Source organism: Orycteropus afer, unplaced genomic scaffold (assembly GCF_000298275.1).
Source record: "Orycteropus afer afer isolate SDZICR_OR568_19922 unplaced genomic scaffold, OryAfe1.0 scaffold00187, whole genome shotgun sequence".
In the NCBI taxonomy this organism is placed as follows: domain Eukaryota; kingdom Metazoa; phylum Chordata; class Mammalia; order Tubulidentata; family Orycteropodidae; genus Orycteropus; species Orycteropus afer.
The window spans coordinates 5462685-5480613 of NW_006921774.1; the positions used below are offsets into that span (position 1 = coordinate 5462685).

At 36.6% G+C, this 17929-nt stretch overlaps 1 protein-coding gene across 1 annotated transcript in view; it reads left to right on the top strand.

Annotated features, from left to right (window-relative positions):
* The window catches only part of GEN1 (GEN1 Holliday junction 5' flap endonuclease), a 37187-nt gene that overhangs the window by 9355 nt on the left and 9903 nt on the right, over window positions 1–17929 (top strand). The window contains exons 3-6 of the mRNA XM_007947483.1: window positions 5863–6039; window positions 12232–12342; window positions 14997–15070; window positions 17396–17487. Coding sequence (XP_007945674.1) covers window positions 5863–6039; window positions 12232–12342; window positions 14997–15070; window positions 17396–17487 — 454 coding nt within the window. The remainder of the gene's footprint in view (window positions 1–5862; window positions 6040–12231; window positions 12343–14996; window positions 15071–17395; window positions 17488–17929) is intronic.

Sequence of the window (17929 nt, forward strand, 5' to 3'; positions counted from 1 at the left end):
TTATGCTGAATGAAATAAGTCAATCACATAAGGACAAATATTATATTAGTCTGTTATTGTGAAAGTTAAGGAAAGGTTTATCTATAGAAAGAAATTTTCTTTGTTGGTTACCAGGGGTGGAAGGGGAGGGGAGGGAATGCTGTTAGATAGATAAAGTATTGATTTGGGTGAAGAGAAGGGCAATGTACCAAATGTGAGTGACCAGTATGGCACCACTGAGGATGAGAAAGACAGAGAGAGGTACATGGGAGGTACAGACAACAAATACAAACCCTTTTGCACATATAGTACTGCGTTGTCAGTGAAGGCAAACATAGTTATATGGGTGGATAGATAGGTGGACAGGCTAAACATTGAGATAATGTCTATGAAATGGGGAGGGTATCCAAGAATATATATGTCCTGTAAGTTTATATGAATGATCAGAATTCCCAGGTGTATACTAGTGCTGACAATGGGCAAAGTTGTGGTCACTGCTTGGTCACAGCCAGCTACCCAGAGGGACCGAGTAGTTGAACCTGTGGGCTTGGGACCATAGTTGCAGAGGACATCAAGCTCAATTGGCATAACATACTATACAAAACATTGTTCCACCTCCTACTCTGACAAGTAGCAACTGGGATCTTGAAAGCTAGCAAGCTGCCATCTAGATGCAATGATGAGTCTCTCCTCATCCAGAGCAAAGAAGAATGAAGAAAACCAAAATTCATGGAAACAATCAGTCCTAGCAACTGGTACACCATCCGATCTGCAGCGTATACAACTATGAGACCAGAAGAACTAGATGGTGCCTGACTACCACTGTCATTCACTTGGAAGGGGATCTATGTAGGAGATCCTTGATAGAGAAGGAGAACAATGTGGAACAAAACTCAAAATCATTTGGAGGAAAAAAGAAAAGTGGGGACCAGGTTTGCTGGTCCAATGGAGTCTGGTGGAACCACTGAGACTATGGCCCCTAGCTGCCCTTCATGTCTGGAATTAAACCCACACCTGTGGTTTCCAGCCAAACAAAAGACAGGCATATGAGTTGAACTTTTACCTCAAGTAGATACACTCCTTGGAGAGAACAATCATGGGAGAAAGATGGACTGCTTATGCACAGGAGACAGCTCAGGGGGCCGGAGTGTATGGAGAGATGGACACTGGGAAGAGGTAACTATGGGGAGGAAGTGGAAAGGGAACTGTTGCATTGTGGTAAACTGTGGTCAATGACATGAGACAATGTATATGTGAACTGCTGTATGGAAAGTGAATTTTCTCTGTAAATCTTCACCCAAATCACAATTAAAAAAAAAAAAAAGAGGAGACATCACCTGTAATTTGATACATAATTAAAGCAAAAGAAGGTACTGTTATTTTGTCTCTTTGTGAATGTATATATTTTTAAAGAGTTGCTGAAGTAGTTTCAAATAATTTTTGTCTTGGGTTTTTCACTTAACATATACCCATATTTCCATATTAAGACTTTTTATTCAAAATCATAATTTAAAATGGTTGTGCCACATGTATGAAGTTGTTAATCATTCCCGTGATTGTATATATATTGCTAGCTCCCTTTTGGGTTTTTTTTTCCCACTATCTTACATGAAATTTTGAAGAACATGTTTTGTACACGTAACTTTTTCTTGTGATTTATGATTTTAAAATAAAGTTACCTAAAGTGGGATTGATAGGCCAAAATTTAGAAATTATTGTATAGCTTTTGCCTAATTACTTTCTGCCAGTATAGACCTAAGCAATTTCAGGGTACCCACAAGAACACTGGTGTTGTTGTTGTTATGTGCCATCGAGTTGGACCCGACTCATCGCCACCCTTCCTTGGGTTTCCAAGGCAGTATCACTACAGAAGTAGATTGCCCAACTTTCCTTCCAAGGAGTGGCTGGTGGGTTTGAACCACCAGCCTTCTGGTTAGTAGTCAAGTGCCTTAGGCACTATGCTACCAAACTCTTCAACCCCACAAGAGGAAGACAGAATCACCATCAATAGCCCAAGGCCTATTCTTGCAAGGCCAGACATGCTGCTTCCCTCCAGCCCTTTGACCAACTCTGACACCAACCGTTCCTTCCACAGCACTCATCACCTTTCTGCTGGGTTCAGTAATTCAGTGGCCACACAGAACTCACAGATTATGGGGTTTATTAGGGAAGCACCAGGCTACAATTCAAGTTCAGGAAAAATGCTCAGTTTGTTTCAGCCTGCCATGTCTCAGTCAACAGGCTCTCATAGTCTCTCTCCCAGCAGTGCATGTCTCTTGGTGTCTCTCTCAGCAGTGCCATGTCTCTTGCGTCTCTTTCCAGCAGCGTGTGTCTCTCAGCATGTGTCTCTCAGGAGTGCATTTCTCTCACGAGTACATTTCTCTCAGCAGCACATCCTTCTCCACCAGCAGTCAGAGAGACTTCTGCCTCTAGGAGGCCTTCTTTTGAGCCTGGCAGAGTGGCCAAACTAACCAATCATAACATTAAAATTCTAAACACCTGAGAGAGAGCTAACTTCCCAGAACATTACTTTGTGCTGCTCCCAACAGAAATACCCCGGTGGATGATTTTAACAATCAGAAGCTACTCAGTGTCTCACAGCAAATTCCTCCATGAAGTTTACAAAGCCTTATGGCTAGAAAAGCCATACCATGTGTTTCACTACACCACAGGAGGTTTGTTTTTGCACACTTAGTATGCAAAAACAAAGATTTTTATATATAGTGTGAACATCTAATCTAGCTTTAGTTCCTCTTTAGGAAATGTCCTTTCCCCACATATCTCTTGAGGTTTTAATTTTTTTCTTTTATTCAAGTTCCATATATATTAAAAATACAAACCTTTTATCACATTTGTTTTTAATTCATTTCCCTGCCTTTTTATCTTTGGCTAAAAATAACATATTTCATAAAAGGCATTGCATTTTTTTCTCTTAAAATTGTATCTATTTTTAATGACTATCAGTAGTCGGTGAGGAAAATATCTGTGTTGCATTCGGTATTTCTTGTATAATTAGTTCCTGGAAATATACGTAGTTCTCCATACGTAGGGCAATAAATACCCTGTATAAAGCAAAAAGATGTCCATCTCTTCTTAAGAAAACTAATCCATCCATTCATATTTTTTTTATTGCATTTATTGTGCTGTTAGGCATTTTGTGTCAATGCAGTATTACCCAATCATTATTCATTTTCATATTTCTATACCCTCGCTTACTAAGCCCTGGTTTCTTCTAATCCATTGCCATCTTTTAAATATAAGTGTGAAAAACACAAATTAATTCTTCATCACCACTTCCACCCCACATCATACAGACTTAATAAATGCACTGCCCTCAAGTCGGTTCCAACTCACACTGACCCTATAGGACAGAGTAGAACTGCCCCATCGGGTTTCAAAAGCTGTAAATCTTTATGGAAGGAGACTGCTTTATCTTTCTCTCATGGAATGGCTGGTGGGTTCAAACCATTCACTTTTTGGTTAGCAGCCAAATGCCTTAACCACTGTGCCACCAGAGCTCCTTCAGTACAGACTTAAGAGGAGGGAAAGTTGTAACCAGCCTCATCGCAAATTTTGTGCTGGTTCTCTGAAAAAAGTTAGAATGAAAAATAGAACAAGTAACTGAAATAACTTTCAGACTCTTTTGTTTATTATGAAATGCTATTTCCCATCTAGAGGTGGGGTAAAAGCAACTATGGTGTTGCAATAAAGCCAGATTATCCACCCATAGTAAAATGGTCTCCCTATAGTCATCCAGCCTAAGTCCTGAAAAGTACCTTTTTTTGACATAGTGTTTTGTCTTTCTGAGCCTTATCCCCTTTGGGGAACATATGAGGCGATTTCTTTATGTAATATAGAACATGCAAACAATCAGTCAAAAAAAGTGATGATATTTACTCTGTCAGTCTCTAGAAACTACAAGTAAATAACCATCTTTTGTCTCCATACCCAGTATTCCTCATTATGAAGAGAGTGATATATGACAAGTGTCCTATAGTGAAGACTCACATTCTGAAAAAGTAAAATTAAGAGATTTATTAAAAGTCCAGGAATGGTCCAAAGCCAAACTCGATGCCACCGAATCAATTCCAACTCATAGCAACCCCCACTGGGTTTCCAAGGTGATGAATCTTTACAAAAGTAGATTGCCCCATCTTCCTTCCATGGAGCGGCTGGTGGGTTTGAACTGCCAGCCTTCTGGTTAGCAGTCAGATGCCTTATGCACTGTGCTACCAGAGCTCCTTAGAAATGGTCCACACTGGGAAAAATGTCCAGATTCACAGAGTGACTATGGCTGCTCCACTTGACAGTGAAGAATTACAAGCATTCCTTTGCACCTGAATCGGGAAGAAAAGCTACAAAAGCATTATAGGCTGAAAGATGAGAGTGGAAGGCAGGATATCTGAGACAGTGGGTACTTAGTGGGGATAGGTGGGTAACGTATGTGGGGTTACATGATTGGTTAAGGGTGCATAATTGCAAACGTATGTGGTCTTCAGTTTTTTACAGGATGGTCATAGGACAATGGCAGGACAGTTTTTCTGAGAACCTGCTATTAACATTGCTTTCTCCATCCTGACTGTTCTTAGTAGTCCATTGTAAAGATTTATTGATAATGCTGTGCATCAAGACGGTGTGGGCATAAACTAGAGCATCTTGCATCTGTTTGACCATAAAGGAAAGACCCCCTGGGAGTAGATTCTGACATCCTGCATCTGGCCAACCACAGAGAGAGGGGAAAAAAAATTTCCTTTAGGCTGTATCGGAAGGAAGGTTGGGCATTCTACTTCCGTAGCGATATTGCCTCGGAAACCCAAGGAGGTGTCACTATGAGTGGAATCTGACTTGACAGCAGTGCGTTTTTTTTTTTTTTTTTTTTAGGCTATATGGTTAGGTTGACACAAAGATTAGAGAAACTGCTGTTAGAAAGGTAACTGCCACATGGATTCTAGACTCATGTCAAGATTTTAAGATGGAGTTAAGGCTGTACTTTCAGACGTCTCTTTACATATACCAAGTACCTCTGATTTTAGACTCTCATGCATATTGCACTAGGCTAAATAAACTACAAGCTATTCAATTGGTATAAAATCATAACCCTCAGAATCACAGTGGATTACTTATGAATTAGCACAATGATAATAATCATTCCATTTAGACATTTGACTTCCTAGGAGGACACCAATAACTGATCCCTACTGTGGTTTTCCACAACTTGACAGTTTTAACATATTGTACAGGAGGAGGCAAGATGAGGTAAAAGAGCTTTAAATCCTCAAGCCAAAATTATATAGTAACATCTTCTCTAGAAGCGTTCATATTCAACTGACTACGATGGGAGAAAAATACTGCAGTTTTATTGATGTAAATCTTAATGTGTTTAGTTATTTAAAGATATTCCCAAAATCTTAAGATGTTAGCATTTAACAAAATAAAGTTGAGTATGGATTACTTTTTAATTGACATTAAACATTTTTAAACTTTTTATTCTAGAAAAATTTTAATCAATACAGGAATAACCCATCACCAAGTTTATACAATTATCAACTCTTAGCCAGTCTTATTTTGTCAATATCTCCATCCACTCCCCTACTCCCACATTATTTTGAAGAAAATCCCAGAGACGTATCATTTCATTCTCTATTTAGGTACCTTTCTTTCTAAGATAATGACTCTTTATATAATTTTTATTATCGTACCTGAAGTTTTTAAAATCATTCCTAATGCCATCAAACACAGTGTTCAAATTTCCAATTGTTTGTTAAATATAATTTTTAAAGCATCTAAATAATTATTATTAATGGTTATAACATAGTGAAAAACAGTAAAGATACTAGCAGTAAAATCATTCTTAGATTTCTTGCACCTCTTTTTTCTTTCCAGTGCCTTGATATGCTACAATGCTTGGGCATTCCATGGGTTCAAGCTTCTGGGGAAGCTGAAGCCATGTGTGCTTACCTCAATGCTAATGGTTATGTAGATGGATGCCTCACCAATGATGGAGATGCTTTCCTTTATGGGGCACAGACTGTTTACAGGAATTTCACTATGAATACACAGGTATTTTTTTGTTTCTCTTTTTCTACATTTGTTTTTACAAATTACCTTCTTTTAAAGAACTCTTCAATGAATAAATCAAATAGTACCTGTTAGGTATTTAGTATAATATCTGGCATAAAGCATTTGCTAGGTAAACATTTACTGTTATTAAAAATATTATTGCCACATAGTTCCTTCTCTTTGCAGTGTGAATCTCTCCTTAGCATGGCTTGTTTCACATGGTTTAATTCTAAATCAATTTTAATAATATTATTATCACAAAATTACATATGAAATGTATTACATTGACTCATAGTTTCCATTTTAGTAATTTATCCTCAAAAACACCTTCCTTATATGCAAGATGAGTTGTATAAGAATGTTCACTATAACATAAACCAAAAAACCAAACTCATTGCCATCAAGTCGAATCCAATTCATAGCAACCCCTCCTTGGGTTTCCAAGTCGGTATCATTGCGGAAGTAGATTGCCCAGTCTTCCTACTAAAATGGTTAAATACATTACATACTTCTCAGCCAGTGGCATCTTGGCTGTAATAATTCAGGGTTAGGGAAGGAAGGCTACAGATACTTGGTTGGTACCAAGCAAGCTAAACCTCTTGCAAGACAATTCTGTTATACTTCCCAAAATGCTAACAGTGTCCCTGTTTTGAGAAACATAGTCTCACAGTTCCTATTATATAATAGAAAGCAGTCATTAAAAAGATAAGTATTATTTACACTGATATCCAGGCATGTTAGTGGAAATAGTGCAAATCAGTACTTTTCTATTATCCTATTTTTACTCAAAAATATAATAATAAATACTACTATATATAGCAAGCTATGATGACGTAGTGGGTAAGACAGTTGGCTGCTAACCAGAAGGTCAGCAGTTCAAACCCACCAGCTTCTTCGTGGGAGGAAGATGAGGCAGTCTATTTCTATAAAGATTTACAGCCTTGGAAACCCAAAGGGGGTCGCTATGAGTAGGAATCGACTCGTTAGAGGTGGTTTTGGTTGCTAATAATAGTTAACTTTAGGTAATGTAATTACACGGGATATTTACTTTCTACAATTCATATTTTACAGTATTGAATTTTGTAAAATGAAGATATGTTTTCTTAGACTCAGAAAGCAAAGCACTGGAGAAGAAAACATTGATTACTGTATACCTATTCCTTTTCTGCTATCTCATTACATGAAATTTTGCATTTACAACAGTAGTAAAAACTTTTCTATCCAATTATTTTTCACAGTATGAAGGCAGTGGCTTTGTAGAGTCTTTTCCCTGGAGGTGGGTCTTAAGACAGCCTCTGAGAAGCTGGCCCACACTGTCCCTTACCATCCTGCTGCCATGCCAGCTTTGTCCTTGGCATGGCCTCCTCCATGCTGATACCAAGGTAGCACCTAGCCACAAGTGCCTGTTCTGGGTTCCCAACTCCTGTGAGGCCCTATAGCTCAAAATTGCTTTAGGGTGGGAAAGATGAAATGAAAGAGGCATCAGAGAAGGTATTTGGCAGAAAACTATGCAAGTTTAATGACATGCCAAAGTAAGCCAAATTGGGCCTGAAACCTCCACCTCAGTGGAGCCATGTGCTCTGCCAGGCTCTCAGCACCCTAAGCTGCTCTGGCTCACCCCAGAGAGCAGAGCAGGCTCCAGAATCTTGAATGCAAGCCTTGCAGGGATGAGACTGGAGCTCGGGAGGCAGCTCCACAAGGAAAGCTCTGACCGAGCACAGAAGGAAGGTGAAGTGGTTAAGCTCTGGGCCCACCAATTAAACAGTCTGGCTATATCTAGCTTTGTCTTCTCCAAGCCTCCTCTGCAGAGTAATAATCCATAAGTAGACTCATCACAGCAATAAGCACATCAGTAAATCTAGTTGTTAAGTGCTACTCAGTTGGTTCTGACTTACAGCAACCCTATTCAAAACAGAATGAAACACTCCCCAAGTCTTGTGCTATCTTCACAATCATTGCTATGCTTGAGCCCATTGTTCCAACAACTGTGTGAATCCATGTCGTTGCGGGTCCTCTTCTTTTGGCTGACTCTGCACTTTACCAAGCATACTGTCTTTCTCCATAGATGGATCCCTCCTGATAACATGTCCAAAGTACGTGAGATAAAGTCTCCCTTGCTTCTAAGTTGCATTCTGGCTGTACTTCTTCCAAGACAGATTTGATCATTCTTCTGGAGGTCCATGGTATACTTACTATTCTTCACCAACATCATCATTCAAAGACATCAATTCTTTCTTGGTTTTCCTCATTCATTGTTCATCTCTTACATCCATGTGAGTGATCAAAAATACCATTGCTTGGGTCAGGTGCACCTTAGTCTTCAATGTGGCATCTTTGCTTTTTAAAACTTTAAAGAGATATTTTGGAGCAGATTTGTCCAATGTACTACATCGTCATAGTACTGATTTCTTGACTTCTGTTTCCGTTGACACCAATTGCAGATCCAAGTAAAATGAAATCCTTGACAGTGTCAGTCTTGTCTCCATTTAGCATATTGCTTATTGGGCTGGTTGTGAGGATTTTTGTTCTTTGTTGAGGTATAGCCCGTCCTGAAGACTGTAGTCTTTAATCTTCATTAGTAAGTGCTTTCAAGCAAGCAAGGTTATGTCATCTGCACATTGTAGATTGTTAATGAGTCTTCTTCCAATCCCTATGCCTCATTCTTCCAGTTTTTCAGTCTAGTTTATTGCATTATTTGCTTAGCATACAGATTTAATAACTACGCTGAAAGGTTACAGTCCTAACACATACCTTTCCAGGTTTTATACCTTGCAATAGCTCCTTTTCTATTTGAACTACTGCCTTTTGATCTGTGTAAAGGTTCCACATGAGCACATTTAAGGGTTCTGGAATTTCTACTCTTCACAATGTTATCTGTAATTTATTATGATCCACATAGTCCAATGCCTTTGCATAGTTAATAAGACACAAACATCTTTCTGGTATTCTCTGCTTTCAGCCAAAATCTGTCTGACATCAGCAGTGATATTCCTTGTTCCATGTTCTCTTCTGAATCTAGCTTGAATTTCTGACAATTCCCTATTGATGTACTTCTGAAACCATTTCTGAATTATCTTCAGCAATATCTTACTTGCTTGTGAGGTTAATGATATTGCTTGATAATTTCTACATTCTGTTATATCACCTTTCTTTGAAATAGACACAAATATGACTTTATTCCAGTTGGTTGGCCAGGTATCACTCTTCCAAATTTCTCAGCGTAGACAAAGTAGCACTTCTAGCACATGTTTGTTGAAAACATTTCAGTTGGCATTCCATCAATTACTGGAGGCTGGTTTTTCACCAGTGCCTTCAGTGTAGCTTGGGCTTCAGTTCTTGATCATATGTTATCTCCTAAAATGGCTGAACGTCAACCAGTTCTTTTTGGTATAGAGACTCTCTATTGCCTCTATCTTTTTTTGATACTTCCTGCATCATTCAATATTTTGCCTATAAAATCCTTCAGTATTTCACAAAGCTTGAATTTTTTCTTCAGTACTTACAACTTGAGAAATGCTGAGTATGTTTTTCCCTTTTGATTTTCTAACTCTAGATTTTGCATATTTCATTATAAAACTTCTCGAGTTACCCTTTAAAATCTTCTGTTCAGCACTTTTACATCACCATTTCTTCCATTCTCTTTAGCTCTTCTACATTCAAAAGGAAGTTTCAGAGTCTCTTCTGACATCTGTTTTGGTCATTTCTTTCTTAGTTGTCTTTTTAATGACCTTTCGCTTACTTCATGTATAATATGGATGATGTAATCCCACAACTCATCTGGTCACGGGCATTGGTGTTCAAATCTGTTCTTGAGATGGTCTCCGAATTCAGATGACATTTACTCAAGGTTATATTTTGACTCTCATGGCCTTTTTAAAATTTCCTTCAGCTTCCACTTGAACTTGCATATCAGCAATTGATTGTTCTATAGTTGGCCCCTGGCCTTGTCCTGACTGATGATATTGAGCTTCTCCATCATCTCTTTCCACAGATGTACAGTTTCATTCCTGTGTATTTCATTTGGTGATGTCCACATATACAGTTGCCATTGATGTTGTTGAAAAAATATATTTGCAATGAATAAGTCATTGGTTTTGCAAAATTCTATCATGCAATCTCTGGCATTGTTTATTTCCAACCTCAGATCTTTCTTCTTTGTTTCCAGCTTTTGCATTCCAATCACCAGTAATCATCAATGCATTTTGATTGCATGTTTGATCAGTTTCAGATTGCAGAAGTTGATAAAAATCTTCAATTTCTTCAACGTTAGCTTTAGTGGTTGGTACATAAATTTGAAAAATTGTTGTATTAACTAGTTGTCTTGTTTCTCTGGTATGGCTGTAACAGAAATACCACAAGTGGATGGCTTAACAAACAGGAATTTATTCTCCTATAGTTTAAGAGGCTAGAAGTCCAAATTCAGAATGTCAGCTCTAGGGGCTTGGTGAAGGCTCCTTGACCTTGAGTTTCAGTTCTGCCTCTTATTTCAGGCCTGCTGTAGCTAGAGGCATCTCCTAACTCAGACATCTGCTGGCTGCTAAGGTTGATGAACCCAAGGTCAGCAGGTAAAATGGTACCATCTCAAAATTGTAGGCAACATGGCAGGCTACTGGTCCAAATCTGGGAACAATTCTAAGATCAACAGGCAACACTGCAGGCCACTCACTCAAGTCCAGGAACTAGAGATGAAGATTTGGCAAAATGCAGGATCCAGATGGGCCAAAAAGCTGGAGACCTTTCTCAAAGTTTCTCTTTACATGCTGGAAGTAGGCCACACCCCAAAGGCAACTAATTAGCAGCTCATAGCAGATTCAGCCATGGAGTTGATACAGTCCCATCATGGGGAATAACTACATCCAGCTCCAGCATCACTCAGAACCACAGCCCAGCCAAGTTGCTACACAACTTTAACTACCATACTGGTCTTTGTAGATATATACATATTATCCTATCACTGACAGCATTGTACTTCAAGGTAGATCTTGAAATGTTCTGTTTGACGATGGATGTGATACCATTCCTCTTCAAGTTGTCATTCCCAGCCTAGTAGACCATGTGATTGTCCAATTCCAAATGGCCAATACCAGTCCATTTCAGCTGACTAATGCCTAGGATATCAGTCTTTATGTATTCCATTACATTTTTGACAACTTCCAACTTTCCTAGATTCATACTTAATAAATTCCACGTTCCAGTTATTAACAGATAGTTTAAGTTATGTCACATCAGCAGATGAACATCTGGAAAGCTCTATTCATGCACATCAGGTTGATCCTCCTTTGAGAAGGCTGCTCTTCCCCAGTCGTATTTTGAATGCCTTCCAACCTGAGGGGCTCATGTTCTGGCAGTCTATTGACCATGTTCGGCTGCTATTCATAAGGTTTTCACTGGCCACATTTTCCAGAAGTAGACCACGAGGTCTTTTTTTCTAGTCTTTGTTGTTCTGGAAGCTCCACTGAAACCTCTCCACCATGGGTGACCCTGATGATATTTGAAATACTGGTGGCATAGCTTCCAGTATCATGGCAATACATAAACCATGCAAATAGTATGAAAACTGACAGACGAGTGGTGGGACTCAACCAAAAACAATTTAAAAATATAAACTGTATCCGCTCCTCACTTATCCACATGGTTAGGTTCCAAAGACCAGATTGTTATGTGAAAATCAGCATTATGTGGAAATAGCGGGGTGTTTTATTTTTGTTTCTCCTGTTTTGAAACCGTCTATCTCTCTTTTTTTTTTTAATTTGGAAAATATGATCATAGAAATAATAACAGCTGAGATTTAGTGCTGTTATTATTTCTGTGACCATATTTTCCAAATATGTAAATCTTAAATGTTATTATTTCCATAATGATATTTTCTAAACTAAAAAAAAAAAAAGGTAAATGAATGGTCTGGGGAAAAAGTCCTCATTTTTACATTACACCAATTTTCATGTAAATGACCTGCTCTTTAGAACCTAACCATGTCAATACATGAGGATTAGTTATTGTTTATTTTGTTCAGTTGTTTTTGAAACTGTGCCGTTATTTCTAGATAGTGAAGTATCAGTTTCTGGGTAGATTCTGTTGATCAGGATAATTTCCTTAAGTTTTTAGGAATAATTAAACATTTAGAGAGAATGATAGATTATTGTGTTTAATATATAAATATATTTTGAAGATTAAATCTGTATTTTGTTTTAGGACCCACATGTTGACTGTTACACAATGTCGTCTATCAAGAGTAAACTAGGTTTGGATAGAGATGCTCTGGTGGGGCTAGCAATACTACTTGGCTGTGATTATCTTCCAAAGGTACACTGAAATTGTCACATTCATTTACTATTCAGAGTGTGTCTTTTAGTACCTTACATGCTTTCTAAATATGAATATAATATGGTTATATGATTAAATAGAAATCTAATTTAAAGTATTATTTTGTTGTTGTTGTTGTTGTTATTTGCCATCGAGTCGGCCCCGACTCATAGCGACCCCTCCTTGGGTTTCCAAGGCAGTATCACTACGGAAGTAGGATTGCCCAACATAAATCAGCATTTCAAAAGGAATTGAAAATCTGAGCCATAGTAACATTGATTTGTATAAATTAGAATAGAATAATGAGTAGTACTGAAGCTTGTATATCAGTACTCTAGGTTAATAAAAGAGGTTCACATTCCACTTTGACTATGTTTTTAAAGAAATACAGGTAATAATCTTTTATTATACATACCAATGTTAGTTTCTGTCACTGTTTTGTCTCTTTTTTAGTTTTTAATCTCCATTGTACCTTTTCACTTGTAGAAGTGCTTGGTGTAATTATTACTGTTGCTAGGTAGGTACCATGATTATTGATGTAAGGTATTCATCTTTCTGTGCCTCTGAGCACTGCATTGAGTTTTGTTCATGAATATATTTATTTTTGTGCACAATATTGTGTTCTGTAACAAATAGGCATAATAAGTAAGTGATGAATTAAGAATTATGAGTATACCCTCATTTTAAAAATATAAAATGACTGGTATTGTACTTTTAACTATGCAGTCCCATCATTATGTCCTCCTGATCATCTCTGTTTCCTTATTTACCAAATGCCTCATTATACCTTTATCCCCAAGAAAAGTCTAAAGAAGAATGACTTTTTTTTTTTTTTCACCTGAGCAAGAAAGGAAGAAATTGCTGGATAGTAAAATTAGTAAACATCATTTCTATCAATGGCCAAACAGATTGCAATTTTTTTTACTAATAAGAAAAGCAAATACAAGGAACTTTTAAATAACTTAAAAATAATTCATTTATTGTAATTCTCATTTGAAATGAAGACCACTATAATTCCCATATGTAATTATATGATAATTAAAATCTAGAGACAGATCAATGTTGAATTTAAGAAAATTTTGCAAACTTGAACTGACAGAAACCAACTTTAACTAAAATGGTGTTTAAATTGTCTATTATCCTCAGCCATTTTGTCCTTTCGTATCTTATGTAACCAGAACTGCTCTTTTTTAATATATTCTTCTACTTAAATATTTTTAAGAGTATGTGCTAACATAATTTGCCTTCAAAAAAATTTTTTTTTAATTTTTATTGTGATTTGGGTGCAAGTTTACAGAGCAAAATCATTTTCCATACAACAGTTCATACACATTTTATGGCATTGACTGCAATTCCCTGCAGTGTAACAGCTCTTTTCCCACTTCCTCCCTGTAGTTCTCTTCCCTGTGTCCTTCCCTCCCATGCACTCCTGTCCCACCCCCCAAGCTATAACCCTGTGTAAACACTGCCCTTCTATTCTCCCATGGTCAACCTGATATAAATGTTCACTCCTTATGCCTGTCTTTTATTTGGCTGGAAGCCATAGGAGTGAGTTTAGTTCTAGACCTGAAGAGTGACTAGTGGCCATAGTCTTAGGGATCTCACCAGGCTCTATCAGACCAGCAAACCTGGTCATTTTTTATGACTTTGAGTTTTGTTCTACTACTCTATCCAGGATCTCCTGCACTGATCCCCTTCTGAGTGGTTGATAGCAGTAGCCTGGCACCATCTGGTTTTTCTGGTCACGTGATCATATATTGCCTTCAAAAATTTTAAGATATAAATAAATGATAATACATAAAGGGTGATATTCAAAATATTTAACAACTGGCACAGACTAGGCTGTAGAGATGGAGCAGGGTTTTGCATGCCCTCTCCTATGCCATGCGCTACCTTTTTAGTACCTGAATCCTGAGTAAAGGTAGGTTGGAATGGTAGATTCAGCTTAGAGGGAAGACCGTGTATGTAGGCAGGCATCCAGAATGTGTGGATGGTAACTATTTACTAACCAGTTTGAAAGTATTTTAACACTGATATGTCTGTTCTGTTGCATACGGACTACAGCACACCGATTTATAAGGACATGTTCATAAATTTTGTAGGAACAGGATTTCATTTAACCTGGAAATTGTCATATGAATATGTGTTTATTTGTTGTTTTTTCTTGCATTGGAAACTTGTATTATTTTAATTTTCTTAATTTTTTCATTTTGAGAGTTAACACTAAATTCCCCTTTATTCTGTTTGGATGTCCATGCCTTAAACATACTTTTTCCTGATTACAAATACAATTATGTAAAATTAAAATACTACCAAAATAAGTAACATAAAAGCCCTCTAAAATTCTGTCCTTTCCTCCCCTAAAATAAATACTGTCAGTAGTAAAAATACTGTTTTGCCTTTTTGTTTATATATACTAACATTGTTATTATTACTTAATTTACCAGTGTAGTTCATACTATAAACTTATAAACTAATCTCTCAGTTTTTGTTTTATACATAATAGTGCATCTTGGCCATTTTTACCTAGCATTACATAGAGAGATACCTCATTCTTTCTTTCAGTTGCCTAATCTTCCGTTGAATGGACATACCACACTTTATTTAACCACTTCCTAGTGATTAAGTGTTTTTTTTTCTCCACATTCTGAAAGGGAGTTCCTGGAGTTGGAAAAGAGCAAGCTTTAAAACTTATACAGACTTTGAAAGGGCAAAGTTTACTGCAAAGGTAACTAAAAATTACATTTTTTATGTGACATTGAACTTTCATTCTTGTTTAACTTAATAGCCAATACAACAAAAAGGATTATATTTTTCTAAAATAGGATTTTGTTTTTAAGCTCATTTAAATTTTCATTTAAAATCATTTATTTTCATTTATTCTGAAGCTTTCCAAAGAAAGGATGAAAATGTATGCTCGAAGCCATACTATATTTAAAAAAAAAAAAAATCAGCTCACTACAAACACAGTTACTATAATGTCAAATGCATTTATTTATAACCCAAGGCATTTTGCCATGGGAGCTCTGGTAGCATAGTGCCTAAGGCACTTGACTGCTAACAGAATTCTGGCGGTTCAAACCCACCAGCCACTCCTCGGAAGGAAGATGGGGCAATCTACTTCCGGAAACCCAAGGAGGGGTCGCTATGAGTCGGGTCCGATTCAACGGCACATAACAACAACAACAGGCATTTTGCCACAGACTATTTCACACTTTATTAAAACCAACCAAAAAAAAAAACCACACTTACTGCTGTAGTCGACTGAGACTCATAACGACCCCTCCTTGGGTTTCCTAGGTGGTATCTCTATAGAAGTAGATTGCCCAATCTTCCTTCCAATTATTAAAACCAAGTAAAGATAAACATATTAAAGAATTTTATATTTAACACTTTGATTTTTTGTATTTATTTTCTGTAACTGAAATACCTGTGTTACATTGCAGACATTTAATAAAAAATACTTAATCAACATTTTTACTTGACTGCCCTTTGTTCTGTAGCTATACATTTAATAATAATCCATTTAGACTCTATAGTTTGATACTTAAAGATAATGAAGGTACAGATGTTATTGAAATTTAGAAACTGTGCTATTTATTATCTAAAAAGCATGTGAATTATATTTACTTTGTGAAAATAGTGTTTTATAAAATTAATGCTGATGACAGTAAGGTGTAGAATAAGTAAAGAAAAGAACTATGTTGGGCGATTTAAAACCTCCTTGGTCTCTCATGGGTTAGAGATAATGAGTGTCCAAACAGTAATGTTAAGTGGTAGAATGAAAAAGGAGTTGCCATGAAAATAATTTCAAATCACTGTACCCTTACCTATAATGTTTTCTTTCAGCTATAAAACTGTTGCTAGATCTAAGACTTCAGTAATCCATTATTGACATCAGTGATTACATTGCCAAAGCAGGAAAGAAAAGGTATATTTAGACTTATGGGTGAAGTTAAGAAATCATTTGGGACTAATATAAAAATAATAGTTATTAAAATAGAATAGGAAACAGATATGGTAATTTCCTAAGTACAGGATTATTCTTGTTGAAACAGATCCTGTAAATAACGTACTGTTGGCAACATTTCATTAAATATTTGTCTTAACACTTTAAAATAATAAAACTATATTTCTTTTTAAAATCATGTATAATTCTGATGATTAATTTAGACTCATTTTCCTCGCAGTATTTGTTATTTTTGGAGTTCCATTTATTATTTATCCAGCAGAAATAAATGCTAATTTTTAGCAAGCTTATACTTGGCCTTTGTACAAAATGAGTTAGAAATTCCAAAAATTCAATACTTAATCTAACTGTTGTTGTTGTTGCTTGCCATCGAGTCGGACCTGACTCATAGCGACCTCTCCTTGGCTTTCCGAGGCAGTATCACTACTGAAATAGATTGCCCAATCTTCCTCCCGAGGAATGGCCGGTGGGTTTGAACCTCCAGCTTTCTGGTTAGCAGTCAAGTGCCTTAGGCACTATGCTACCAAAGAAATGCTATATAGTGAATTGAAGATATCGATAAGTCAGAATTTTTTAAAAAACTTTAACTTCAATAAATAGAGGAACATAATTCAGAATAGTTACATTTTATTTTTAATAGCTAACTACCGCCCTGGTGGGAGTTCCTGGTTGGTGCAAATGGAAGTAATATTTTATTTAGTCTTATACCTTATCCTTCATTCTTATTTTTGATACAGAAAAATGTTCATTTATATGATTCTGTTTGTTTTATACTCTGGCACACAGACAAGAGATCGAAAACAAGATATATACAAATTATCCTCTCCACATATTACTGCCTAATTTAAGATTCTTAAAAAAATATTGAATGAATATATGTAATTTTTATAGGTTTAAAAATTGTAGTACATAGACTAGTGCGCTCTCAGGGAAAGTTGGACCAGCAACTTTATCTGCCATCAAAGGATAAGTAGGCAGATGAAAGGGAACAGAACAGCATAACATTTGAGAACATGGAATTTTTGTGCCTTACTATTGTTTTTTTCTTTTTTTTCTTCTTCTTCTTAAATTTTTCTACTAAAGGTTTAATGAGTGGAATGAAAAATCTTGTTACTCTGATCCACAAACACAAGTTGTTAAAAAACTGGCTCATTGCTCTGTGTGTTCCCATCCAGGTAAGCAGACATACGGAATGTTATCTACGGAATATAAATGCCTGAGAACCACATTTTCATTCCTATTCTCATTATACTTTGTATATACCTATATAGATAGCACTTTGAAGTCTTTTACATTGTCCTCCCCACTAGACTAAAAATTCTGGGCATAGGAGTTGTGTCACATACATCTGACACAGTGTCTTACACGTCCTAGGCACTCAAATGTTTATTGAGTGAAATCATGTGATATAAATGATAAAAAAAAGAGGAGAAGTCCATTTTCAGATTATGATACTAGATATCTTAGATCTTAAGACTCATCTGTTTTCAATATAGAAATCCATTTTTAAGAATAAAAGATATGAGAGCCATAACAAGAACAGATATATGCACGCCGATGTTCATCGCAGCACTATTTACAATAGCCAAAACATGGAAACAACCTAGATGTCCATCA